The sequence below is a fragment of the Colletotrichum acutatum genome (genome assembly GCF_030867785.1).
Source record: "Colletotrichum acutatum strain CBS 112980 chromosome Unknown BDZ83scaffold_70, whole genome shotgun sequence".
NCBI classification, from domain to species: domain Eukaryota; kingdom Fungi; phylum Ascomycota; class Sordariomycetes; order Glomerellales; family Glomerellaceae; genus Colletotrichum; species Colletotrichum acutatum.
Window position 1 is genome coordinate 185,802 of NW_026849064.1, and position 25,699 is coordinate 211,500.

Below are 25,699 nucleotides of genomic sequence, written 5' to 3' on the forward strand. Positions count from 1 at the left end.
CCACCCTGAATCCCACCGGGGTGCCTCTCCACGCTCATATGTATATGCGGACTACGGAGTCTAAGAGTGCGGTGAGAGCAGAGTTTTCCATGTTGCAGGGAGACATACATCGCAGTGTCAAGTTCCGATGACATATGCGACGAACTCATTGGACCATGGCGGTCAAAACCTCTGACAGCAGACATCGTGTACGCGGCAGATGCCCAAGGTACCCACTCGATGACATACAGCCCGGCCTTTGACACGGAGATTTTGGCTCTTGGTAGGGACGGCCCTGCCTCTGCATCTCAAGTAGCACTCGGGATGTCGCGGTCTGCTAGGACTCCGATCTATGTTGTATAAGATAAGCTCGAACATCATTATCCTAAACGTTGCATACCAGCTCACGACTGGCTTGGAGCAACTTTACATCAGCAGTACATCTACTACGTAATTCATCAACATGTCTTCAATCTGGAGCGGCTGGTCCGCCACACTAGAGCCGCAGCAGTCAGCTCTTGGCCTGCTCTTTGTAGTCCTCTCCTTGACACTCGCCTATGTCTCCATACCAGGACGCCACGACCACCTCCCCTACATCAACCGGCCCCCAAAGTGGGATTTCCTTGGCCAGAAGACCAAACAACATTTCGTCAGCAATGCCCGAAGTCTGATGGCCAATGCTCGGGAGGCCTTCAAAGGCAAGCCCTACCGAATGTTCACCGACTTGGGGGATCTCATTGTCATTCCGGCGCAACACGCCGACGAGATTCGCAATGAGCGTTCTCTAAACTTCCTCGATGCCTTTGTGGATAATTTCACCCCAACATTCCCGGGTTCGAGGGCTTTGCTTTTGATGGCCGAAAGGACCAGCTACTTCACAAGACTATCAACAAGAAGATCACCAAGATGCTAAGTACGTCTTCAACACCCCGCCTGAGCTTCTATTGCTTACTCAACGTCATTATCAAGATGAGATTACTGCACCACTGTCGCTGGAAGCTGACTTTGCTACGCGCCTGATTCTCGGAACTTCGACAGGTAAGCCACCTTGCCTTCTCAAATGGAACGGCTTAACTCAAAGGAGCAGAATGGCGAGAGGTTCCGCTTCAAGAAGCGCTTCTGAACCTTGTGGCCCGTCTGTCCTCTCGTGTGTTTCTTGGCGATGAACTCTGCCGAAACGATGCCTGGATTACAATCACTGGTTCTTACAGCATCAATACCTTTTCGGCCGCAGAAATTCTTCGGCAGTACCCTTATTATCTTCGTCACATCGCCTGCTACTTCATTCCGCAGTGTCGACTACTCAAAGAACAAGTTGCAGAGGCACGACGAGTTCTGAACCCGGTACTGGAGAAGCGAGAATGGGAGAGAAAGACGGCATTGGCTGAAGGGAGGACTGAACCTTCCTACAAAGACGCGATTCAATGGGTCATGGAAGAGTCTCAGGGCAGTCCTTTTGACCCAGTCGGAGCTCAACTTGGCCTCTCTGTTGTGGCTATTCACACCACTACTGACCTAGCAACGGAAACGATGCTGCGACTGATGGTCAGACCACAGTTGATGGAGGATGTCCGTGCTGAGATTGTGACAGTCCTCCGGAAAGAGGGTTGGACTAAGTCTGCTTTGTTTAACATGAAGTTGCTTGACAGTGTCATCAAGGAGGCGCAGAGACTCAAGCCGACAACTTCTGGTAAGCGACTACTTAAAACGGAAATCTTTCATGTGTTTCAACAAAAAATGACTGATTGGCTTTTAGCGACGATGAATCGGAAAGCAACTAGCCAAGTCAAGCTTCCTGGAGGATTGGTCCTCGAGAAGGGAGACCGCTGCATGGCGGATCTAGGCTCGATGGTGGACCCCAACGTGTATCCAGATCCTCTTGAGTTTGACGGGTATCGATTCTTCCGAATGCGTGGAGACCCCAAGATGGATAGCAAGTCTCATCTGGTGAGCACATCGGTGTCACACATGGGATTTGGCCACGGTTTGCACGCGTGTCCTGGGAGATTTTTTGCCTCCAACGAGGTCAAGGTTCTCTTATGTCACTTGCTGCAAAAATACGACTGGAAGCTGGACAGCGGATTTGAACACACGATTCACGAGTTCAGTCTCTCCTTATCGTCGGGTAGTACGAAGGCTATTGTAGCGAGGCGACAGAATACGGGGATTGACATTGACGCATTGTGAAGTGGGGAGATTGGTTTGGGATCCGTCGAAGATAACAGTCAGGAACAGAGGGGGTGGCTATTCTAGCTGGACAGTTAAGACAAGCATTTAAAGATACGGGCAACTAAGTATGTGGCATTCATTCTTCGACTACAGCACTCCATCTGTATTGACAAAATGGAGACTTCGCACTTAGTGGAAACCATCTCGTTGGCTAAGCGTGTGTTTTGTTGTTAATATCAATCAGTATTGTTAGTTCAATGGCAAGGGCAGGTTTCTACGATTACGAGCCATACAAACAAGACACAACTGAGGCAGTAGTCGAACGCGTAGCGGCATCAGGTTGCTAGTTGTGTCAATTGCTTCTTCGCTCTCCTCCCGCAAGATCTTTAATTCTCCGAAATTGACCGATCAGAGTGAGGCTCCAAACTTGACAAACTTCTGCGAACGGAGAGCTTCGCTTGTCATGAACCTGTCACGAATCAGCGCAGATAAGACTTCAAATTGTCACAGCCACTCCGTCGTTGCACTATTCCTGGATCTTGTCCCCGCCACCGGGGTTTATGTACGTGATAACGGAGCCATCGTCGCTGCTGCCATCCCATGTGGTAACAGGGATTGACCCTGCCGGTCCTCTGGGCAAGGTAGTCGAGTCATGAGCTATCCCAACGTCCAGGACCGGCCCAAGTTCTCCTTCTGGCTTTTGCCCATTTCACCCCACCAGTTCAATAATTCATCTATACCACGTGGCTAATAGCAATGAGTGCTCCTCGCATTCTACGCATAAAGATGCTATAGCAATCTAATTTTCCAATAATGTGTGGTGGGAGGCCGCTTAGACCTCTTGCTTGCGTCACTGTCCGGTCAATGAATCTGCATCGGGGTTTCTATGAGGAGACCTCCGGGACTTCCAACGGGTCTCCCGGAACCGGCTTCGCATGAAGCCATTGCCAGTTTGGATAATGACGGCCCGGCGGGAGGCTTGACCAAGTTTTTCAAATATTGTCTCGTGGCCCCCTTTATCCCAATGAGAAAGACAAGTTTGCTCTCAGCTTCTCATTCACGGCCCAGTCTTGTCTGCCCAACTCAGACGTCCGCTCTTTGACAACCATGCTGCAACGACTGGTCGTCCTCGCCTCAGCGGTGAGCATTTGCCACGCAACGACTCAGATCGTCACCGGCGCCACTCTTTTCGTTGGAGACTCAACGCCCATCGTGAACACCTCGTACGCCCAGTTCCAAGGCAAGAACGACGACAGAACCGGCACCTCGAACTATCTTGGTAAGCTAACCTTGCTCCTCGCTCTCGGATGCGAAGCCCAGTACTAATTACAGCTGCTGATAGGCATTCCCTATGCTACTGCGGCGCGGTTCAGCCACTCGGTACTAGCCGAGACTGTCGTCTCCGGCGTGCAAAACGTATCAGCCTACGGCGCCGTGTGCCCGCAACACGAGCTCCCCTCCTCCATCGACCCCTCTGTACTGCCCCTGGGCAGTCTCTCCGGCACCCTCGTCGCCGCACTCTCGCAGTCGACCCTGGAGCAGGGCGAGGACTGTCTCTCGATTAACATCCACGTGCCCCAGAACACCAGCAGCACCGCCGGTCTTCCCGTGCTGGTGTGGATCCACGGCGGTGGCTTCGAGGCCGGCGCAGGCGGCTCGCTGATGCAGGCTGATGTCGAGAACCCCGGTGTAGTCTACGAGGCTGCTAATGTGGTTGAGCGTAGTGTCGCCATGGGACAACCCATCATCGTGGCCTCGATCAACTACCGTCTGAACCACTTTGGCTTCAGCGCCTCTGAAGAGCTGGCTACCGCTGGCTTGCTAAACTTAGGCTTTGGTGACCAGCGCAATGCTTTGAGATGGGTCAACAAGCATATCGGATCGTTCGGCGGTGATGCCGACAAGGTCACTATCTGGGGCGAAAGTGCGGGTAGCTGGTCAGTGGCTGCGCATCTTGTAGCCAACGGCGGCGACAACGAGGGCCTCTTCCGGGCGGCGGTCGGCAGCTCTGGTGGTCCGCTCAAGGTTGATGGTCCCGCGAGACAGCAGGAGACCTTTGACTCCCTAGCGAGCTATGTTGGATGTAGTGACGCCGCGGACGTCATCGCCTGCCTGAGAGAAGCCTCATACGACGACATCTACGCGCACATGCAGACAGTACCGTACTTCCTCGGGTACAACAGCTTGGCCTCGTCCTGGACCATCCGCCCCGACGGCGAAGTCTTCACAGACAGCCCTGACAAGCTCGTCAGCGCGGGAGCCATTGCCGACGTTCCTCTGCTCTGGGGTGACATGCGAGATGAAGGCACCCTCTTCTCACTCGTCAACGCCGCCAACACCACCACCGACGACGAAGTAATGGACTACTTCCTGAGAACCTGGTGGCCCAATGCCACCGACGCGCAGCTCGAGCAGATCCTGACGCTGTACCCGGCCAACCAGACGGCCGGTTCGCCGTTCGGTACGGGCGAGAGCAATGCGCTGTACACGCAGTTCAAGCGCATCTCGGCCATCACTGGCGACTACAGCTTTGAGAGCCAGCGTAGGCAGCTTCTTGATGCCGCGCCGGGCACCAAGTGGAACTATCAGGTCGACCAAGCGCTGCCCGCGGCTATACTGGACGGCTCGGCGACGCTGGGCGCGGTCACGGCAGCTGATTATGCCGACGCCAGCGTGCTCGAAGCGATCCCGTATCTTGGAAGCTTCCACGCGAGTGATGTCGTATTGAACTTCTTTGGTACCCTGCCAGCGAACAATTCGCGCCACATGATGGGTACGCTGATTGCGTTCGTCAACAACTTGGATCCCAACAAGCACGACATGAGTGATGTGCCTACTTGGCCGCAATACGAGTCGACTAGCCGGTCAACAATTCTTTGGAGCGAGGCCGGCGCAGAGATTGTGGTTGATGACTATCGCGAAGAGGCGATCGCGTACCTGAATGAGATTGGGGAATCCTTGCGGATCTAAGTCTGCAGCAATGGAAATGATGCGATATCTTATTTTAAATCGTGTCACGTTTATGCGTGTATTTATCTTATAATTCATGAATGATTTTAATGAGAACCGGCCTCACTACTTGATGCTCTTGAGCCAGAGCAAGTATTTCCGGCAGCCTGTGATCCACCACAATTTGTTGTCCATTTCATTTCCAACTGGGTTCACTCTCAGAACAGGGCCTTCATCACTGACCACAAAGGGAAGGAATCATGTTTGAAACTTGTTCTTTGTGAACTCTTAGTATGCTTATACTTACAAGTACATTCATCTACATATTATTACAGAATGAGCCAGTCTCTCATCTTCAAGCTTCATCCGCCCCCTTAGGCGCCTTTTCAGTCTGCACCTCTCTCAAGAACTCTCCGATTCTCGTGGCCACAGCTTGCGCGCTCTCAGTCCAGCCGATAATGGCGCCCATCAGCAGCGTATCATGAACAGCATTCTCCTCGTACGATACTGTGACGCTGCTCTCGGCCTCCTGCATCTGCCGGCACCAGGCAGTACCATCGGTCTCCAGGATCTCGGCCTCACCCATAGACACGAAGATAGGCACCTTGGTTCCCCAGGTGTTGCCAAGCGGCGTCACATACGGCATGTTCTCGTCGGAAACATCGGCCGAATAGACTTTTGCGCCCCAGCGCAAGAACGAGACGGGGAGGTAGTCGGTGCTCCAGTGCTCATGCTGCTTGTACACCGAGTCCGGACCCAAGCTGGCCAAGGGGTTGACCCAGGGGGCGATGAGAACCGCGCAGCTAGGGATGGCAAGTCCAAGGTCCGGTCCGTAAGTGTCGAGGTAGCGCAGCAGCGCGATCACGAGGTTGCCGCCCGCGCTGTCGCCGCAGAGCACGATACGGTTGGATGGGATGTTAAGGGTTCGAGTCAGGTAGAGGTAGCTGGTCAGGACGTCTTGCAGAGCAGCGGGAAACGGGTTCGCAGCCGCCTCGGCACCACTGCCGTAGCCTGACAGCCGGTATTGAGGCGCATAGACGGCGCCGGCGCCGGCCTTTTCGATGAGCGTGTTTGCCATGAAGCCGCAGTATCCCGTGCGGCCGTCACCCAGCACAAAGGCGCCGCCGTGAATCTGCAGAACCACATTGCCTTCGAAGCCCTTCTCGACGTCGGGCTTGGCCGGGAACCAGGTGCCCCCCACGGTAGTGGGCTTCACATCAGGGTTCGAGGCCAGAGGACCGAGGTAGAGATCTGAAGGGAAGGGGTCGGCGGTCTGAAAGCGGTCGCCCTCCTTTCCTGGCTTGAGGGTATGCGTCTCAGTGATGCCCACGTTTGAGTAGAGATCAACGATACTTCGCGTCAAGCGCGCCATGAGGGCCTGTTTGAAGCCCCATTTCGGGTGAGGACGGCAGGAGGGAATCAGGGCCTTGATGGCCCATATCGGCAAGCAGGGGAAAAGAATGAAAAGGGCACCAAAGATCTGATAGAAAATTCGTAGAGGTTGGTAGGAGAGAATAGGGAAGCTCCCCCCTTGAGTGCCGGCCATCGTGAGTGATCGCCGTGTAACTGCGACGTAAGGAAGTGAGTATCTTGGTAGAAAGTTACAGAGTTACAGAGATTTGGAGTGAGTATATGAAAGCCGCGGTATAACTATGTCGATCGATCACCAGGGTCACAAAAGGGGAAGCAATCAGGAGAAGCCCATCACTCGGGTGCGATATACCAACGAGAGGATAACTGCGCTTAATACCTGCCGTGACAGATCGTCAATGATACAGTTCAGGCAGAGTTCGTCTTTCCTTTCCCCATTCGAGAAGGCAATTTGCTGGGGGCAGCAAAAACCCATGAAAACTCTGCATGTTTTTTCTGTTTCCGCAAACCACGATTTCTTCAGAGTTCGCGACTAGAGTCCGGGATCCAGGGGTGAAGCTCGACATTTTGGGGAGTATTCCGTCCTACCTGGGCCTGGTTGACAGGTCGAAGTTCTTCAACACGGCCCCGCTCAGATCCAGTTCTCGATGCACAATCAATCTCGGCCAGACAGCGCTTCACATGAAGCCCGCGATTTGATACCACTTGATAGGGTAGCATTTGGTGATGGTGGACTCTTGGGGGGGCCTTGGCGAGTCATGTCCTTCGTTCGAGTGTGGTGTTGGGGTGGACAGTTGAATGGAGTCTAGTAGTACGGAGAGTGGGCGTCACATGACTCGCAATTCCAAGTAACAAACGTATCCTTGCACCGGCAAGTAGGCCTCTTCAAGGCCGGCAGCTAGGGTAGTATGCGCGGCATTGGCCCGTCTGCGACTTTGCAAACCTACAACGGGCAATTCTCTCGCAGTTTTGTCCCTCGAGCGTGCGACGGCACCACTTTGAGGGCACAGGCATTACGACATGTTTCCAAATTTCGACCATTCTAGACTGATGCTAGACTGATGTCTATCAACGGGGCGCGTCGAGGGGCGCGCCCGGCATCCCAAGGATCGAGGCCGGACTTTGATTCTGCCCCCCTTGAGCCACTAAAGGAGCTTTCATCGTGCATAAACAATAACGCCCACCGATTCTCGCGACTTTCGTCACCTTCCTGCTCTGGTCATCACATTTGACAGTTGTTGGTTGGGTTTGTTGGCGAATCTCCTCTGCTTGACCAGATACACGACTCAGGTCAGACCAGGGACGCTTCATGTTTGAATAAAAAATGGCTTCGACGACGACATCGACGAGCAGCAACGATCCGCATACGGACACGGCAATCATCGCCATCAATGTTGTTCTTGCGGTGATAGCCACCATCACCTGTATTGGACGATTCTGGGCACGAAAGCTCACTGGTTTGGGATGGGGTCTCGACGACTGGCTGGCGTTGGTCAGTCTGATCATTAACCATGCCTTTTGTGCCACGACTATCGAGGCAACAGTCCACGGCGGCTTGGGACGAAGCATCGTTGATGTGATGGCTGAAGACCCAAATCAGCTGATCACGTTCTTGAAGGTTTGATGCAGTTCTTACTCCCTACTGCACTCCGTCAAGCCGTGGAAGACTAACTCTACTGCAGTGCGTTGTCGTCGCCGAGTTCTGCTACGGCTTTTCCTCGCCATTGATCAAGTTGTCCCTGCTGGCCTTCTACTGGCGCGTTTTCCCCACGCCGTTCATGCAAAAGGGCATCTACACGCTCTCGGCGGCATGCCTGGGTTGGCTCATCGCCATCTTGATCACGAACTGCTTGCAGTGCCGCCCACTCGCATACACGTGGGAACAGACGACGAACCCCGGCGCGGGTACCTGCATCGACCTAATTCTCTACTTTGTTGGCAACTCGATCGCCAACAGTCTAATCGACATCCTCACGCTTGTGCTTCCGATCCGCGAGACCATGAAGCTGCAGGTCAGCTCGAGCAAGAGAGTCGGCATCTGCTGCGTTTTCGCGCTAGGCAGTCTGTGAGTAGACCTCGAAAAAAATTTGAATACGCGTCTGTGGGCACGATCTAACAAAGTGAGACAGTGTGGTGGTTGCTAGTCTGGTGCGGTTCGGCTCGTTAGCCTCCCTCTACTCAATAGGCGTAACAGACATGACACGTACGTAAACACCCCATCTTCTTCAACCACGAAACATTTGGCGCTAACTCGTTCAACTATTAGAACAATACGCTCTCATGTGGACCGCCACCGTCGTGGAGATCTACATTGCCATCATCGGCGCTTGCGCCGTCACCCTCGTTCCAGTTTACCGCAGGATCCGTTACGGCACGCCGTGGTCAACCCGGGACCAGAAGTCTAACCAGGTCTCGGGCGGGCCTGCAACCTTCGGAGGCACCGGTGGTAACTCGCGCCCCGGCGTCTCTCACAACTTCAAGCGCTCCGCGAACCACGAGCGTCTGACTACCGGTAACGATTCCGAAGAGTATCTGCACCACGGTAGCAACATGAAGTACTCAGTCTCTGGAGCTACCAGGACTAGCGACAAGCGTGACGTTCTCGGTGAGGACTTGCCCATGGATACCATCGTCGTCCAGAGAGATGTCACGTGGGAAGAAGAGCGAAAGGAGAGGCAGCATGTTTAGGTGTTATTAGATACCATGTAATTTGTTGTATTTTTACTGATGATAGCCTTTTCTTTGTATCTATGAACGCTGAACACGATACCGGTGGAGTAAATTGGAACTCTGAAGATACCTTAGTTTCTTAGATTGCCATAGAACTCGCCTCTAGAATAATCATTTTCGACCCATCTCGAATAGCTTCAAGTTTGCTCCCATATCAATAAGCGATGTGTCTCGCACATTGTCTTGCTCCGCCTGCCTTCAATCATGTGGTGGGACTACATTCACCACTGTCCACAAGCAGAATAACATTTTGACTGTGTCAGATTGGGCATCTTTTTCCCATTCGAGCATGAACATGTGGAGAAAGTTTCAAACCCATGGCCTGAGTCACGTCCGTGCTCTCAAGAGAGTTTTGTTTGTCATCAATTAACGGAGGCCTGTTGTTCCCGATTTCAATATCGGCGGCATCCCGGTGCCGCGTGGTCCACACCCTCGTAGAATGACAGCCAGGGGTCGATTTGATCCCCTGCGATGTTGAGACTCGGACAAGGGGTTTGCAGGAAGCATCGATATTCAGTCGGTTACCAATGCAGAAGCACTCCGAGATGCACTGGATCAGTGATCGTAGACTATACCTAGAGATCGAGATGAGGAGTCGAGGACTCATCTTGGTTCTCATCTTGAAGTGGCATGCAATGCTGAACCTTCATCTGCCGGCCCCTGGTCCGAACTCCGGAGAGTTTTGAGAGGGTTTTCGGAGAAATCAACGCCGGCACGGCGGCGATGACATCCATACACCGCCCAATATCGACCTGAGAGGGGTATTAGCCAGACTCACTCCGTAGTGATCGTCGTCCACGTTGGGCAATACTCCATGGGTATAGATCAAAAGGGGTAAAATGCAATTTGACCTGCCCAGACAACTTATTAACCCAGAAGCCCCCAGTCCGCATACTCAACTCCATCAAGGGTACATGTATGGAGCAACGTTGATCGTCAACGAGAATTTCTTCTTGAGCGTTAGCCATGACTAGTTGAAAGCATGTCCATAGTCTGACGGCCCTGGCTCTATGCTCAATTGGGGTTTAAAGAAGTAACAGAACGGAGCAAGTTCCGTACGTTCCAGACTTCTTTGGCACTTCTCAGGATGATCGCAATCGAGCAGTGAGGGTCCGGAATGTTCGGTGTGTTCGTGACAAGATGGAGGAGTAGATTGAGTTCATTGAATACATCTATCATGCCGCTTGATTTCAAGGGTTCGTGAGCATCATGCAGGAACCAGCTTCATTCTTTTGCTCTCTGCAATGCATTGATTTTGTTCAGTTTCTGTATTATCGGATATCCAACTGACGAGTTGAGCATACTCAACTCCGACCTACATTCCTTGATCACATCTGTCACTCATTCCATCTATTATGTCGTCCAAATGGCTTGGGCTCACGGCCCTCCTTGCGGCATCCCACTCCGCCCTGGTCGCTGCGAAGCCCATCACATCTCGTGAAACCTTGAAGCCCAAGGTCGAGATCAGCTACGCCAATGTAACGGGGCGTGTAAACGGGAACATCCAGGAATTCTTGGGTACGCTGCCATGATTCAAGAGAAACACCAAGAGATTCACCCCGAGTGACATTGCTAACTCGTCCAAGGCATTCCCTTCGCGTCGGCCGGCCGCTTCGAGCACTCGCAGCTCTACACCGGGCAGCTAGGTGACTTCGACGCCAGCGACTACGGCCCAATCTGTCCGCAAAAGACAACGGCTTCGATCCTGACCACTGACTCAAATAGCAGTCTGGTCCTGGGCGAGCTAGGCACGCAAATCGGGCCCGTCGTAGGCGCCCTCGCCGATACAGTCTTCAACCTCATCGGCCGAACCCGCAGCGAGGACTGCCTCCTCATCAACGTCCAGACACCTGTGGGCACCACTAAGGGCGACAAGCTCCCAGTGGTGATTTGGATCCACGGCGGCGGCTATGAGGTCGGCAGCCCCTTCACCGACACCAGCGAGACGGACGTGATCCGCGGCGAGCTGCTCAACTATAACGTCGGCGGCCTTGTCCGGACCTCTGTCGACCTGGGCCAGCCTATCATCGGGGTCTCGGCAAATTACCGCCTCAATGCCTTTGGCTTCTCTGCGTCGCGGGAGATGGAGGAGGCAGGGCTCCTCAACCTCGGTCTCGAGGACCAGCGAGTCGCAATGCAGTGGGTGCAGGAGCACATTGCTGACTTTGGCGGCGACCCTGACCAGGTCGTCATCATGGGTGAGTCGGCTGGTAGCTGGTCCGTCGTTGCGCATCTGCTCTGGGATGAGGGCGAGGGCGCTACTGACTTGTTCCGCGGTGCCATGGCTTTGTCTGGTGGCCCGGTCATGGTTGAGAGTGCTGAGCGAGCCCAGCCTTTCTTCGATAATATGGTCGAAAGGACTGGATGTGCAGGTACATCGGATAAAATTGCTTGTCTGAAGGTTGCCGACTTTGACGATATCATGGCCTCCGTCAACGAAGAGGGAATGCGTAAGTTCACTCTCACTATAAGTCGTGTCTAGATATTGTGCTAATAAGATGCTTCTAACCAGTCCTCGGGCCTCGTTCCCTTGCTTCGACATGGACCCTCCGTCCCGATGGGAAGCATCTCAAGGACTCTCCTCACCGCCTCGCCGCAGCCGGCAAGATGGCCTCGGTGCCACTGATCACTGGAGACATGCGCGACGAGGGCACCCTATTCTCCCTCCTCGCCCAACTCGAGACTCTCTCGGACGAGGACTTTGCCAACTACTTCCAAACAATCTGGTGGCCTAAGGCCTCCGACGCGGACATGGCTGGTCTCATGAAGCTCTATCCCGCCGACATCACCAAAGGCTCCCCCTTTGGTACAGGTATCCTCAACGCCGTCACGCCCAACTTCAAGCGCTTGGCTGCCGTGGTAGGTGACTTCAGCTTCCAGGCGCAACGACGCAACCTTCTGGCACATTACAACGTCTCGGAACAGACTGTATGGAACTATGTCACCGACGTGAGCATCCCGTCGGCAGGCCTGCTGCCGGACCTCGGCGTGTTGACGCACCTGCCTGTGCTGGGATCATTCCATGCTTTCGACGTGTGGTTCTATATGTTTGCCGGTCTGCCATACGCGTTGAGCAAGAATACACAGGCTTACCAGGCTACTGCCATCTCCTTCATTCGCACGCTGGACCCGAACAATCATGGTCTGGACTTTGCTGAGTGGCCGAGGTACTCTGAGGAGGGCTTGGAGACGTACAACTTCAAGGAAAGCGGGCCTGATGTCACTAGGGACGACTGGCGCGTTGAGGCTATGCAGTACATCAACGACCATCCTGACTCTTTTTTGCTTTGAGATCTGTTGATCTAAGTAGATATGCTGTAGAGATGTCTCTGAACTTCGCTTGCAACATATATATCAACTGGTCAAGTATATACGAAGCTACTACAAAGCTATTATGAGCTCACCTGTCCTGGCCTCAGAGATATCTAGACGGTCAAGAATAGGATCCACGTGCATTTAGTATTTAATATATACCATAATTTCGCCAGAGAGCTATCTTCCATCTCGCGATCAGATGATGGGCATGTTATCGTGATCTAACGATCGAAATTTGTCTTTCACTTGTTACATTCAAACTTGTCACGTTCATACCACCACCTGCATACCAAAAAGCATAGTTATTAGGCCAGGAATAGACTTACACTCAATGCACGGAATATTGCACTTTCTGGTTTAAATGATAAATAATCAGGGGCACAACAATAGCTCGAGGGTGCTTTTCAAGATTTAAAGTGTTCGTATGTCAGTTTACTCCCTTTCCAACCCGGCTCAAAGCCGGTTATAGCATTTCGCTCATGGAATTTCAACTAATCGCAAATTCCACTTAGAAGTCAGGCTGCATTTGCATGTAGCCATCAGATAAGGAGTGCCAAGGTAAAGTCTTATTGAAAGTCTATGATTCAGAATTAAAAGTTTTAGGTCTCTTCGAACACACAGTTTGAGTTGTTCACCAAAGGCACACTGAAGTAAGTGAGTCTCAGTGTCAGAGAGCCCATGTGACTAAGCGCGGCACAAACGTCCAATGGAGTCTTCTTGCCACTTATCGCTTCCCACACAAGTCGGGCAGTAAAAGAGCTCACCAGGGTCGTAGTACTCCTTGATACACTGAAGCCTGTTGTAGTTGGCGCCATAGTAATCCACCTTCCAGTCAGGATCAAAAGCATCACCCTCGTTCATGTACGATCCCATGTTCGGAGCCAAGGTCTTCATGGCGCCAATCTTATTGAAGGTGACGTCGTCATGAACCTCCTTGAAGCGAGCATCGCTGACGCCGGGGCTGAGAATACGCGCGACAGATTGGTGCAATACAGCCGTACGCCAGGCGGGAAGAACGGCGGAATATTCCTGAGCTGCGTCGGCCCAAACTTGGCCGCCAGAGACGATGGAGATGACATTTGTGACGTATTCACCCGTCTTTCCGGCGAGGGTCTCAACCAGACCACGGACGTTTGTGAAGTTGCTGACGGCGTCCGTGTCGAGGAGACGAGATCCGGAGGCGGCCATGAGGCCGACGGGGTTGTTATCGGCGCTAACCTCCTCGAAGAAGGTCCAGTAGTCGCCATAAGTTACATAGCTTGAATTCACAAAGAGGGTATCGTTAAACTTGTAAATCTTGTCGAGAAGGCTCTTGCCCGCGGCCTCTGCCTCCTCGGCGGTCTTGTTGAATACGTAGATGGCGTGAGAATATGCCGTGGTGTAGTTGTTGAAGGAAGCAGACTGGCCGTCAACCTGCCAGTGACTGTAGCCGGCGAAACCAGCCTCCACCAATTCCGGGATCGAGCTGTAGAGAGTTGCAAGCGCATCCAGGAAAGCAGTTTTGGAGGTTCCGGTAGGGGCCGCGAACTGGAGGTTCTGAACGGCCACGGTGACCTGCGGGTACGTCTTGACCGTCGTTGACACAACAACACCGTAGGAGCTGGGACCTCCGCCACGGATGGCATAGTACAGATCCTGGTGCTGGCAAGCGTTGACCGTGACAGCAGTGCCGTTGGCAAGGATCAGCTCAGCCTCAAGCACCTGGTCAGCGCCGAGACCGAAAGTATGGCTGGCCGGGCCGTGGCCGCCGCCCTGCATCCAACCCCCCGTGCTGCAGACGGTCGAGCTGCCTCCGCCCACGGCGACGACGTTGTTCTCCTTTGCGGCCGCGTAGCTCTCACCCCACATGTACGCGCCGGCAAGCTTCATGGCGCTGCCGGTCCACATTGACGCTGTGCAGCCGGTGGAGGACTGGAAAGAGGTTTGCGGGGCGATGCCGTTGCGGAAGTAGCGAAGCCAAATCTCCAAGCCGCCAAAGCCGTCGCTGCGGCCGAGAACATCGTGTCCGGTGCTCTTGATCACAACTCTCAGGTTCTTCTCCTCTGCGAACTTGAGGGCAGCGACGATGTCGTCGGTCTCCGTCACGTTGACAGCGTATACGGGATTCGTGCCGATAGTACAAGAGCCTCCTGCGGCGGTCGAGTTCGATGCAGGCTGGACGGGAGGACATGTGATATTCAGGGGATAGTCCAGGCCAACGGGATGTGATGACATCCATTCTCCCTTGTACCAGTCCACCATGACCTTGGCACACAATGTTGCATCATAATCAGGACCTGGGTAACAAGAAATAGCGACCGGCTTGGTCGCGATGAGCTTCCCCGAGAGAGTAGCATTGAACTGCTGCCAGTCACTTGTAGATGGCCAGCAAGCGTCATTAGGTGCCTGTTGCAAGACGCCGTCACAAGCGGCCGTGTGTCAGTCCATCTGAGGCGAATAGTTGGGATGTTGGATCGATTCGTCTTGGCGGGGGCCATAAACTTACACACTTGCATGAACTATTTGTAGCGATGGCACCAAATGCAAAGTTAAGTGCAGAAAGCGCCCGTATCAAGTTGTTTCGTAACATTTTGGATATCTGCCGTGCAGGGTGCCAAGAGCTGCAATGATAAACAAACTTCAAGAAGGTTTTAGTCCCAGATGAGGAGTGTGATATCAAAGAGCTGGGAGATGAACCAAATATAGTCCTGTCGATATTCTCGTTGCCATCTGCGGACAAGTTCTTACCCGCCTGCTAGTCAGGTCATGAGCCATGTTTTTGTGCAAGCTAGGCATTTTTCGATGCCGAACGACCGATTCAAATTTTTGATGCGCCTCATTAGATTGAAGTTATGACGACCACCCGAGTGCTAACACGAAGGCGAAGGCGAGGCCGCGGATCGCGGCCAATGTGCGGACATTGTGCAAGATCATTGATTAGGAGCTAGTGGCTATGGGGGTCGTAATAAGCTCTATGTGTGGCTGAGGACAGGGGACGCGAGAGCGAGGACGAGTCACGAGAGCGAGTTGGCTACTTAGTGACTAACTAAGTAAAGTACGTGGTTTGCATGGAGAAGTGGAAGATTCCCCTACCTTTCATCTCCCTAGCCACTGCTTAAGGATTCGTTCTTATGGGGCACTTCCGAGGTGACTCTTATGTGGCGGTGGTTAAACTCGATGAACTAAGAAACGGATCTTTTTGGACATCTCAATACCAAATGTAGCACCAATTTTGTTCATACGTCACACTGGAACTTACACGACCTGCCAGCATATTAGCAAGACTTCGTACTCAAACCTTCATCGACGAAGAATGGAGGAAAAAATATGCTAAGTGCTCTGATCTAGAAGGACTTCTTCGAGATGAACGTACAACAGGTACACCCAGCTATGAGACAAGATCGAAAGAAACAAGCAGCTAAGATTGCCATCGATTTGAACAACAACTGCGACAAGAATCGTGGAGGCACGGTCCACTGATGAATTGCGATACCCACCAACTGGACCCGCCGAGCGACTCACTCGGCGAAAAGCTCCCATGTACGGTATGCCCCGGAATCCACCCCGGACGGCCTGGGAACCGTTACTGCCCGAAGCCAAGAACGCCACATCGCGGATCGGTGCTTCATATGCCGCCGCCCGCCGCATCGTCTCGCGGACTTAAGTTTCTGCGATCTAGCGACGAGGGGATAAGGGGGCGCAGGGACGAGGCGAGGTGAGCCAAGCTCCTAGCTACTGTGGTACCAAGCTTTAATATGCTTCCCGGCCGACGATAGAGTGCGAGAGCGAGGTATGGGTACAAACTGTCAGCAGCAACAATATAAATAAGCAACGACTACGATTAGGCAGCGTGGCAGCCAAGGGGCTAATCAGCGCATCCCGTACGAAGGTTTATAAAGTCACCTATCCTAAATACTTGACGCTAGCAAGGGGTTACGTTGATTATCTACCGGCGCAGGGCCATACGACGTGATGCCTTTTAGTAGCGCCTACACAGCCCGTCTTTAAATGTACGGAGTAATCCTGAGTCTCTTATTAGTAATTACTGCACTGGCTTGCAAGCGCTGGTTACAATTGAGTTCCGCGACCCCAGGGTTTTTGTGGGGGAGTGCGACGTCAAGCCCAATCTTAATCATGTAAAACAACTGAGAGCGAGACCGAGACCGAGAAACTGAGGGACATTGAGAAACGTTGCAACTCTGTTCACAACCCGGGCCCGGCGCAGTTACGCGAGCACGGCATCGGCCAAAGTCTACGATGCTGTAGTCCGTAACGCTTCATTCACGTGTGGCGTTGCTTCAACAACAACTCGATTAGAGTTGCGAGGCGACATGCCCAGACATGAAGCGAGTACTCTTATCCTAGCAGCATCGCGAAGTCTGAACGTATAACTATTTGGAGTTTCCCATCCGTAATAAGAGACATGGTGCTCTTCACCAACCTCATTTTTCAATCAACTACTATCCTCGAGCATTCATTCAGCGTCTAATTCAAACAACAAGATGTCTATGCCAGCACCCTCCAAGCCCCTTGGGGCCCTTGACTTCAGCTCCGTCAGCTACGGAAATAAGGCCCAGCGCTTTACAGCACAGAGCAACCTCGCGCGGCTGATCCTTGCCGATAAGCTACAGGTAATAACCCCACGAAGAGGTCGACCCATCGGAGGAACCCCCTTTACTAACATAGAAATGACTGGGGTTTAGGCTTTCCAAGAGCTCAACGTACTGGCAAAGATCACCTTTGCCGAAGGCGACTTCACGGACCCCGATCCCGTCTACATCGACGCCCGCTCTAGCCCAGTGAAGCTCCTCGACTTGGCTCCCACCGACGGCGCCGAGCCCGCCTTTGAGCTCACATGGCGCCCGGAACGCTTCGAGGACCTGGCCGAGGGCCGCGATGACCCGCAGACCGCCGTGTTCATGTCGGCCGTCCCCACCAAGGGAGACTACCCCCTGGCCATCCGCTTCGCAGACCTCATCACCCCGAACCCCACGGATGCCCCGACGACAAAGGACGAGCTCAACCTTGACGAGCTACCCAAGCCGACGGAGGATATCGAGCAGGTGAAGCGTGACTTGAGGAAATGGGGGTATGGTCTGATGAAGAACGCACTCACCCCCGAGCAAGTCGCCATTCTCAAGAAGGGCGCCCAAGAGCAGGCTGCCGGCGAGCGTAATGCTGGCGTGGCGACGTTCGATGGCGGCCCAAAGAAGCCCAACCAGCGCATCTGGAATATCTTCAACAAGGGAGAGGAGTTCCTCGACCTGCTGAACCACCCCTTGATCGATGAGGTCGTGCCGTGGTACCTCGGCTGTGACAACCCCCTTTTGTGGTCCTATAACGTAAGCACTATTTCCCATCTAACGAAGAGGGACAAAAGACTAACACCATGACAATAGATCAACATCGCCCGTCCCGGCGGCATGCCCCAGGTCCTCCACTGGGACCAAGGCATCATGGGTCACGGCCGCAACAAGCCCTGCGCCCTCAACATCTCCTGGCTCCTGTGCGACTTCACCGAAAAGAACGGCGGCACCCGCATCTTCCCCGGCTCGCACAACAAGAACGTCCGCCCCCGCAACGTCTTCACCAGCGAGGGCACAATTGCCTGCGAGGCGCCCGCCGGCACCGCCATGATCTTCGAGGGCCGCATCTGGCACGGCACTGGCCGCAACACCGAGACCAGTGGCGAGCGGCCTTGCGTGCTCTCCCTCTTCACCCACCCGGCCGTCCGGCCCAAGGAGAACGCGCTGCTCTCGCTCAGCTGGGAGGCCGAGGACGAGCTCCTCTCGGAGCGCCACAAGTCGCTTGCTGCGCTGAGGACGGGTCAGGCTGGTGTTGGTGGCGCGTTGGGTGAGGCGAGAGAGGGTATTATTGTAAAGCGACCGAGGTCTGATTTCACCACTATCGGTAAGCTGAGAGCGCCGCATGATGATGCGGAGGTGGCCAAGATGATTGAGACTGGATCTCATGCCAACAATGCGCAGTCTGCCGTCCGTGAGGCTGGAGGACTTGACAAATAATTTGGGAGACACATTTTCTTTTACCTTAGTTTCCAAAGAAACGGTTCAGATAGACAGGTTCAGTTTTTGGGAAGGCACTTCAAATAGCAAAATACATGATAGCGATACTTGAGCAATATAAGAACTTCAAATAGTCTGTGAGATGACACTAGCACCATTCAAAATCATGTAACAAGAAATGAATGTCGCATTTACTCATCATCTCACCTCGTCCAAAGCACGGTGCCGGTTTATGGATGCGCACCGCACCAAAATCTGACCGGGACCGAAAGCGCCTCGCTGCACGCTAGGAACAAAAGCGTCATTACTCTATCTGTGGACGAATGTCTGACAAAGACACGGGGATAAACTGGCGATAAGACCATTGGTCCATTGTGTCGTAGTTAGCGTTTAAAGCCGGGCCAAGACCTCACATGTCTCATTCAACCAACTTCATATATCCTTTTCAACTTAAACAACTTCAACGACGGCCTGCGACCCAGTAATATAAGTAAAGTCCTCACTTAGACTACAGCGACTCTCTTGAGAGCTGCCCATTCTCGCGCACATCTACTGAGTCCCCTTCTTTGCAACAGATCTCAACCAAAATCCAATAATGTCGTCAACAAAAGGTCTGGCCCTAGTCACAGGCGCAAACGGCTTCATCGGAGCCCGGACAGTCGAAGCCTATCTTCTAGCCGGCTACTCCGTCCGCGCCGCCGTCAGAACCCAGCGCTCCGCAGACGAGCTCACCGCCGCCCTCCCCTCACAAGTTGCATCGGGTCAGCTGTCCGCGGCCATCGTCCCGGACATCACCGTCCCAGGCGCCTTTGACGAAGCACTCAAAGGCGTCACCTCCGTGGCCCACCTCGCGACACCCGTCAGCTTCATCAACACAAACGTCGAGGAGGTCCTGGGGACTGCCGTGCAGGGCACGCTCGGCATCCTCGAATCGGCGATAAAGGAGACCGGGTTGAAATCCTTTGTGTACATGTCGTCCATTGTGGCCATCCGCGGCTCGAGTCCTAAGTTCCAGGGGCGCGTCGTCTCGGAAGCGGACTGGAACGATGAGGCGGAGGAGATCCTTGAGAAGGCGGGCTCCGAAGCGACGGGCCACCAAATTTACGGCGCCAGTAAGGTCAAGGGAGAGCGTGCTTTCTGGGACTTCAAGGAGAAGAACAAGGACAGGATCAACTTCAGCATGACAGCCGTCAATCCCGTGTGGGTCGCCGGCCCTCCGCTCATTCTCCCCGAGGACCCTAAGAGGCTGAGCGATACCGCCATTATTGCGTATCGCGTCATGAGCGGCGAGGAGGTGCCGCCTGTAGGACCTGGGAATGGGACGCACGTTGACGCTCGTGATGTCGGGCGTCTTATTGTGTTTGCTGCCGATAGACCGGACGTGGCTGATGGGCAGCGCTTCATTGCTGGCGGGAATGGTAACTTTGCCAACATTCAGGCGTATTGCGACCTGTTGAGGAAGGCGTATCCTGAGAGGAGGGATATTATCCAGGAGGGAGAGCCAGGGAAGGGGTATTTGGAAGATTACGGCGAGCCACCTGAGTCACGGAGGGTCGATGCGTCAAAGGCTTCAAAGGCGACTGGACAGGGTTGGATCACGTTCGATCAGATGATTTTGGATGCGGCCAAGGCTTATGAGAGGTATTTCTAAGTGTTTATTTTGGTTCCTTGCTGGACCATAGGACAGATTTTCATACAAAGAGAAAACTTTCGAAGAAGAGGCATGAGCTGCCCTGGTTTTCATAACTTTAGCGGTCTCTCAGTCTCCTTTTATGTAGAGACGCCTTTTTGAAGCCAGGAATTGAACCTAAGCCAGCAGAATCTCTTCTCAGTCCTGAGTTGTGTTTATCAGCCGAAAGCTTCCAAGCGATGATGATATGGCGCAAGTAAAATTCTTACCTCCTCCATCTAGCATGTGCAACCGACGACAGCCACTTCGCAGCAACATCCGTCGCCGCAGGTGTGAGGTTGGTTGGCAGGGCATGACTTGCCATTCCAGACTGAGCAGCTGTTGGCGGCTACACCGTTCGCGGCCATGAGGGCGGCAACGGCAACAAAGAGCGTCTGGAACTGCATTGTGTATGGTTTGGTCGTTTGAGGATTGAATTGTGGTGATTCGGTTGCGTACTATTGCCAGGCAGATATGTCGATGATGCTATTGGTATTATTGTGTCACGAGTTATGGCACACAGCAATGGGTATACGGAGTATAGTAAAATGGCCTAACCTATTAAAATAGAAATAGATAAAAGAGAAAGGTCTATATATAGGATATAAATAAAATATACATAATATAGTACGTAATAGGTACTTTATAAATTATAGTCCCTATCTTTATTACGTAATATACCCCCTAATTACTATTATAAAGGAGCTATTATACCCAAGATAGGACCTCCGAATAGCCTTATAAAGGCCCGATTTAGTCGAGTATAAATAAAAGAAAAATAAACGTAAAAGATATACGTCTTTTAGAGCGCGTTTATTATTAATATCCCCTTTATTTAAAGTAAATAGAATCCTAACTAGGAATAGTACGTAATCTATTACTTCCGGTATATAAATTAATGAGGGCGAGGCTACCTATTTACCTTGTATATATATTCAAAATTTCGTAGCTTTGCTTTACTATTATTTTTTTTCTTCTTTTTAACTTTTTATAGTCGTTATATATACTTTTATTTACTGCGCGCGCACGCTAGTGCCGTCGAATCCTTTATTAATTTTATTCTAGATATAAATATTCAATATATCCACAGTTATTAATAAGTTTTATATAATTTTTATAATATATCCTATATATATATTATATAGTTTATTAAAAATTTAGTTAAATAACGATAGCGACGAGGCCCTTATAGTTAAGTCCTTTCTCTACCCCCGCCGACCTATCCTTTTTATATACTAAGGCCCTATTACTAAGCTCTCCCTCTTTAATTAAAAAGACGTTAAAGCTATTACTAAAAATATTAAAAACTTTAAAGAGTTCGAGGCTCTCCTCGGTAATAAAAACGTAGGTTATAATAAAAATATAGGTAGTTATAAAAGCTTTAATAATAAACTTTTACCTCCCCTATTTCGGAGTCCGAGAGCGAGAGGAGTTTAAAAAAAGGAGGACGATAATAAAAATAAAAATATAGATAACCTATTTTTAAAAAGGGTATATTATATACTATTTTTTTAAGTATTTATATTTAATATTATTTAAATTTTAAAAAGTATAAGCTCGCGCTCCTCTATTAATAAAAAGGCGCTAAGAAATAAAAAAAAGATAAAAAAAAGAGAACGCCGAGAAGTAAAAGTACCCCCGTATAATAAATATAGTTTTTTTCGTTTATAAAGACCTATTTAACGTATACTTAGTCCTAAGAAGCTTAAGGCGAGGCTCCCGAGGACGGATATTTAGTATATACCCTATTTTGGTAGCCCTCTAATATATTAACTATAAAATAGTAGTCTTATTTTATAAGAAGTAGTAGCTAGTATATATACTATTTTAATAACCGTTTAGCTAAAGCTTTATATCGATATACTAATTATTTTATAGCCGATAACCTAAGCTTTTACCGAGGCGATCGTAAGTAGCGTTCCCCCCTTTATAAATATATTATCGTTTTTTATTATTAAGAAGTGCACTCTTAACTATAATTTTAATAAAAAATCGCTAAGCTTTACGGTATTATCTACTAAATAGATAATAATATTAAAAAATATAAGGACTATATCCGCTTCTAAATAAATAACTTCCTCCCCCCGTGTTACGGCCAGCTAGTCGTAGTGAATATATTAATAGAAGTTAAGGCTACGAAAGCTAAGTAAACAGTATCGTAGTCGTAAATAACTTCCCTAAAACTATATTTATAAGTCGTAAAGTAAATAAGGCTTCGGTAATTAATCGTAGTCTTATTAAAAGGGGTTCTTAGTAAAGATAGCTAAAAGCGATCGTAAAATCTAATACTAAGTTAATTACTAAAAAAGCTATAAGAAGTCTATCCTTAAGCCCGGCTCAAGTCTATACTATATATAAATCTCGTTCCTAAACATATCCTTTATCCTACGCGTATTCTATTTATTAATAATTACTAAGTAGATCCTAGTAAGCGCTCACTCAGAGTAATTACTATAATTACCTTATCGCCTAATTACCTTCTTATCTATACATAACTTATTCTATAGTTCTTCCGTTCCTTTAAATAATATATCTATTCTGTCCAATATATATATAATACGCCGTAGCCGCCGCGGGCCTGCGGGGCGGGCCCTAGTTTTAGTTATATACGTTAAGTCGTAATATTAGGTCTCCCTTCTAAAGGTCTAGTCCCATAAACCTATAAATAAATCGATAGGTTCCTTTATCGGTCCGTTTCAATCTTATTTAAAAATATTACTAAAATATCCGCTAATTCCTTAACTCATCGTCGTCTTAAACTAGCTCTTAAAATAAAAGAGCGTAGTTTCGAAATCGCTATACTATACTTATACTATCGCTCGGTTAATTAGAAATACAAAATACTTAAAAGGAAGTCAAAGTACTATAAATACACTCGTCATAGTCGCTCTTACAATACGTCGGTCAGCACAATCTACAATTATAAATCCCTACTATTATTATAGGTTTTCCTATTTTTACTAATATATAAATAATAAATCGTCTTCTAACCGAGGCTAATCGTTTAGAACATAAAGAGGAAGCAGAAAAACTTCTTCTCCATCAGCGGGCAGAGGCCTTACGTCGGGCGCAGGCTAAAATAAATAAATCTTTATCAAAATTAAATCGCCTTCAAAAAGCGAAAAGGATAGTTTTCAAAAAGGGGAGGGCCATCCCTAGTCCTTCTAAAGAGGTAGTTTCTTTTAAAGAATCCGTTATAATATAGGAAGCTCAATCTAGCAGTACCTTCGGCGTAATTAACTAAGATTCTATAATAGCTAGGAATTCTAGTTTTAATTTTAACTTTAATATTCCTTTAAAAACTATTAAAAGTTCTAAAGGTTCGTAACGGGCTCCTATATATTTTCTTTGTATCTATAATTTCTCCATTTAATCAGGAATTCTCGTATTTCGTTCCTAACCCTATAATCAATAATTCGTTCAACTTCGTACTCTAGTTCGTTAAGTTCCACGATAATATAATCTTCTATATATAAACCCTTAAGCACTAGTTCAAAAAGTAAAACATAAAAAACTAAATAACACTTCATTATATCCAGAAGTCTTAGTTCATAATTAACGGGTAAGACTTTCTAAATAATTTCGAAAGGTCTAAGTTTTTTATAATTTAACTTATCGCTTAGTCGTTTTATTTTAATATTATAGTAAAGGAGATAGGCACTATCCCCCTCTTTTAAAGTTAATCCTCTAATCCTTAATCTATCCGCGTTTTTCTTTATACATTAATATATAAATTCAAAGTCCAGAGATACTTTCCTTTAAAGTTCTCTAAGTTTTATAACGTCTACTACTACTTTTACAGCCTATAGTCCTTATCGTATTTCTCTATATACTATTAACTAGAATCCGTAATTAAAGTAAAACAGGGATTCTCTTATACTTTCGCTAACTACACTATTATATACAAATTAGGCTATTAACAACAATACTACCTAGTTATTCTAATCGTAGTTTATATAATAACGGAAGTATATTTCGAGAATCTAGTTAATTTTTTCTATCTACCCATCGGTTTACAGATAAAAAAAGTTAACAGTTTATAATCTATACTAAATTACGAGATTAAGGATCTCTAAAACTTTAAAATAAACAAAGAGCCTCTATTAAACACTATTTCCTTCGGCGTACCGTAATTAATAATAACGACCTTAAAGAACGTATATACTAACTCCTCCGCACTACTAACTTCTTTATAAAGTATAAAATAAGCGAACTTAGTAAGTCAGTCGACTATAACCAAAATACTATCATACCATACATTCGTAAATAGTTCTTTAAACTTTAATAGTTTAACAATAAAGTCCTATAAAATTAATTACTATACTTCCGTTAATAATAATAATAGTTACAGCTCGCTATAAGGCTTATACGGGCTATTCTTACTTTTTTTATAAATCGCACAGTCCTTAATTACTTCTATAATTTTAGCGCGTATAATAGTTTTATTATAATACTATCGGATCCGTTTCTATATTTTAATAACTCCTTAATAACCATATATAGGCGCACTATAAATTTCTATAATAAGTTCAGGGGTCATTCTTCTAGTCGGGCTAGTATTAATCCTTTTAGCTATTATAAAAAGCTTCGTAATTAATATAAAGCTACCGTCTTTTTCTTATTTAAAAATAACTTATATTTCTTCGGGACCGTAACTTTATAATCAGGTCTTCTACTAAGAGCATCCGCTCTACTATTTTCTAAACCTTTCCAATAGATAATTCGGAAATTATACTCAGATAGGAATTCGCTCTATCTAACTTATCGTTTATTTAAGTTCTTATTTATCGTAAAGTTTATAAAGTTCTTATAGTCTATATAAACTATAACTTCGTACTTAGTTCCGGACAACTATAGCTTCCATTCTCAAATACTTCATAATAGCTATTAATTCTTTATTATAGATTTGCTAATTTAATTCTACTCCGTAAAATACTTTAAAATAAAAGTAATATAGGTAAAGTTTCCTTTATTCGTCTCGTTATCTAGAACCGCTCTTATAGCGAAGTTTAAAGCATCGGTCTCGACTTTAAAAGGTTTTCGGGGGTCTAGATTATAATAACTAGTTCGGAAATAACTATATTCTTAACTTTAATAAATACTTTTTAACTTAGGATCCTAAACGAATAGGTTATTTTTCTATATTAAATTATTAAAAGGCTAATAATATTAGCATAGTTTTTAAAAAATCGTTAATAGAAGTTAACGAATCCTAAAAATCCTTATACGTCCTTAACGTTCTATAATATAGGCTAGTCCCTAACTACTTCTACTTTTAATACTTATATATAATTTATCCTAGTATAATAGTATATCTAAAGAAGTCTACTTTCTATATATAGAATTCGTATTTAGAGGGCTCAGCGTATAGTTTAGCGTCTTATAGCTTCTAAAACACTATATAAATATACTTTTTATATATTTCGAGGTCGGGAGAGAAGATAAGAACATCATCAATATAAATAATAATAAAAATATCGACGTACTCCCTAAATACGTAGTTAACTATTATCTA

General features: G+C 48.7%; 9 protein-coding genes across 9 annotated transcripts; 7 read left to right on the top strand and 2 right to left on the bottom strand.

Annotated features, from left to right (window-relative positions):
* Positions 1–442: 442 nt before the first annotated feature.
* On the top strand, positions 443–2,166 carry BDZ83DRAFT_753863 (cytochrome P450; the record flags this gene model as incomplete). The annotated part of the gene is made up of 4 exons (XM_060514407.1): positions 443–812; positions 877–1,017; positions 1,067–1,669; positions 1,736–2,166. The coding sequence occupies 4 exons, from the start codon at positions 443–445 to the stop codon at positions 2,164–2,166; spliced, it is 1,545 nt and encodes a 514-aa protein (XP_060363156.1).
* A 1,089-nt stretch (positions 2,167–3,255) lies between these two features.
* Positions 3,256–5,118, top strand: BDZ83DRAFT_753864 (sterol esterase; the record flags this gene model as incomplete). The annotated part of the gene is made up of 2 exons (XM_060514408.1): positions 3,256–3,427; positions 3,491–5,118. 2 exons carry the CDS (start codon positions 3,256–3,258, stop codon positions 5,116–5,118), a joined length of 1,800 nt encoding a protein of 599 aa, XP_060363157.1.
* Positions 5,119–5,436: 318 nt separating this feature from the next.
* On the bottom strand, positions 5,437–6,752 carry BDZ83DRAFT_627384 (alpha/beta hydrolase fold-3 domain-containing protein). The gene has a single exon (XM_060508626.1). It carries the CDS (start codon positions 6,641–6,643, stop codon positions 5,453–5,455), a length of 1,191 nt encoding a protein of 396 aa, XP_060363158.1. The 5' UTR covers positions 6,644–6,752; the 3' UTR covers positions 5,437–5,452.
* Positions 6,753–7,394: 642 nt separating this feature from the next.
* BDZ83DRAFT_627386 (uncharacterized protein) lies at positions 7,395–9,554 on the top strand. The gene is made up of 4 exons (XM_060508627.1): positions 7,395–8,086; positions 8,151–8,533; positions 8,598–8,671; positions 8,735–9,554. Exons 1-4 carry the CDS (start codon positions 7,793–7,795, stop codon positions 9,154–9,156), a joined length of 1,173 nt encoding a protein of 390 aa, XP_060363159.1. The 5' UTR covers positions 7,395–7,792; the 3' UTR covers positions 9,157–9,554.
* A 999-nt stretch (positions 9,555–10,553) lies between these two features.
* Positions 10,554–12,489, top strand: BDZ83DRAFT_753867 (carotenoid ester lipase; the record flags this gene model as incomplete). Its single annotated transcript, XM_060514409.1, has 3 exons — positions 10,554–10,716; positions 10,785–11,648; positions 11,711–12,489. 3 exons carry the CDS (start codon positions 10,554–10,556, stop codon positions 12,487–12,489), a joined length of 1,806 nt encoding a protein of 601 aa, XP_060363160.1.
* Positions 12,490–12,991: 502 nt separating this feature from the next.
* On the bottom strand, positions 12,992–15,410 carry BDZ83DRAFT_406276 (uncharacterized protein). Its single transcript, XM_060502879.1, has 2 exons — positions 14,999–15,410; positions 12,992–14,898 (listed from the first exon to the last, which is right to left on the bottom strand). The coding sequence occupies exons 1-2, from the start codon at positions 15,080–15,082 to the stop codon at positions 13,198–13,200; spliced, it is 1,785 nt and encodes a 594-aa protein (XP_060363161.1). The 5' UTR covers positions 15,083–15,410; the 3' UTR covers positions 12,992–13,197.
* A 1,320-nt stretch (positions 15,411–16,730) lies between these two features.
* Positions 16,731–18,515, top strand: BDZ83DRAFT_782456 (uncharacterized protein; the record flags this gene model as incomplete). The annotated part of the gene is given in 4 exon segments (XM_060515562.1): positions 16,731–17,123; positions 17,196–17,834; positions 17,892–18,402; positions 18,415–18,515. The coding sequence occupies 4 exon segments, from the start codon at positions 16,995–16,997 to the stop codon at positions 18,513–18,515; spliced, it is 1,380 nt and encodes a 459-aa protein (XP_060363162.1). The 5' UTR covers positions 16,731–16,994.
* Positions 18,516–18,847: 332 nt separating this feature from the next.
* On the top strand, positions 18,848–20,332 carry BDZ83DRAFT_406297 (NAD dependent epimerase/dehydratase). The gene is made up of 2 exons (XM_060502881.1): positions 18,848–19,010; positions 19,091–20,332. Exon 2 carries the CDS (start codon positions 19,111–19,113, stop codon positions 20,164–20,166), a length of 1,056 nt encoding a protein of 351 aa, XP_060363163.1. The 5' UTR covers positions 18,848–19,010; positions 19,091–19,110; the 3' UTR covers positions 20,167–20,332.
* A 2,826-nt stretch (positions 20,333–23,158) lies between these two features.
* Positions 23,159–23,389, top strand: BDZ83DRAFT_581622 (uncharacterized protein; the record flags this gene model as incomplete). The annotated part of the gene is made up of 1 exon (XM_060505475.1): positions 23,159–23,389. A coding segment is annotated over one exon (231 nt), but the record flags the coding sequence as incomplete, so codon positions are not given.
* Positions 23,390–25,699: the final 2,310 nt, after the last annotated feature.

Excerpts from the sequence above, each read along its gene's own strand:
- BDZ83DRAFT_627384 (XM_060508626.1), bottom strand. The coding sequence starts at position 6,643 with ATGGCCGGCACTCAAGGGGGGAGCTTCCCTATTCTCTCCTACCAACCT.
- BDZ83DRAFT_627386 (XM_060508627.1), top strand. The coding sequence starts at position 7,793 with ATGGCTTCGACGACGACATCGACGAGCAGCAACGATCCGCATACGGAC. Across the intron at positions 8,534-8,597 it reads GTTTTCGCGCTAGGCAGTCT|TGTGGTGGTTGCTAGTCTGG; the intron begins GTGAGTAGACCT and ends AAAGTGAGACAG. Across the intron at positions 8,672-8,734 it reads AGGCGTAACAGACATGACAC|AACAATACGCTCTCATGTGG; the intron begins GTACGTAAACAC and ends TTCAACTATTAG.
- BDZ83DRAFT_406276 (XM_060502879.1), bottom strand. The coding sequence starts at position 15,082 with ATGTTACGAAACAACTTGATACGGGCGCTTTCTGCACTTAACTTTGCA. Across the intron at positions 14,899-14,998 it reads CAAATAGTTCATGCAAGTGT|GCACCTAATGACGCTTGCTG; the intron begins GTAAGTTTATGG and ends GTCTTGCAACAG.
- BDZ83DRAFT_406297 (XM_060502881.1), top strand. The coding sequence starts at position 19,111 with ATGTCGTCAACAAAAGGTCTGGCCCTAGTCACAGGCGCAAACGGCTTC.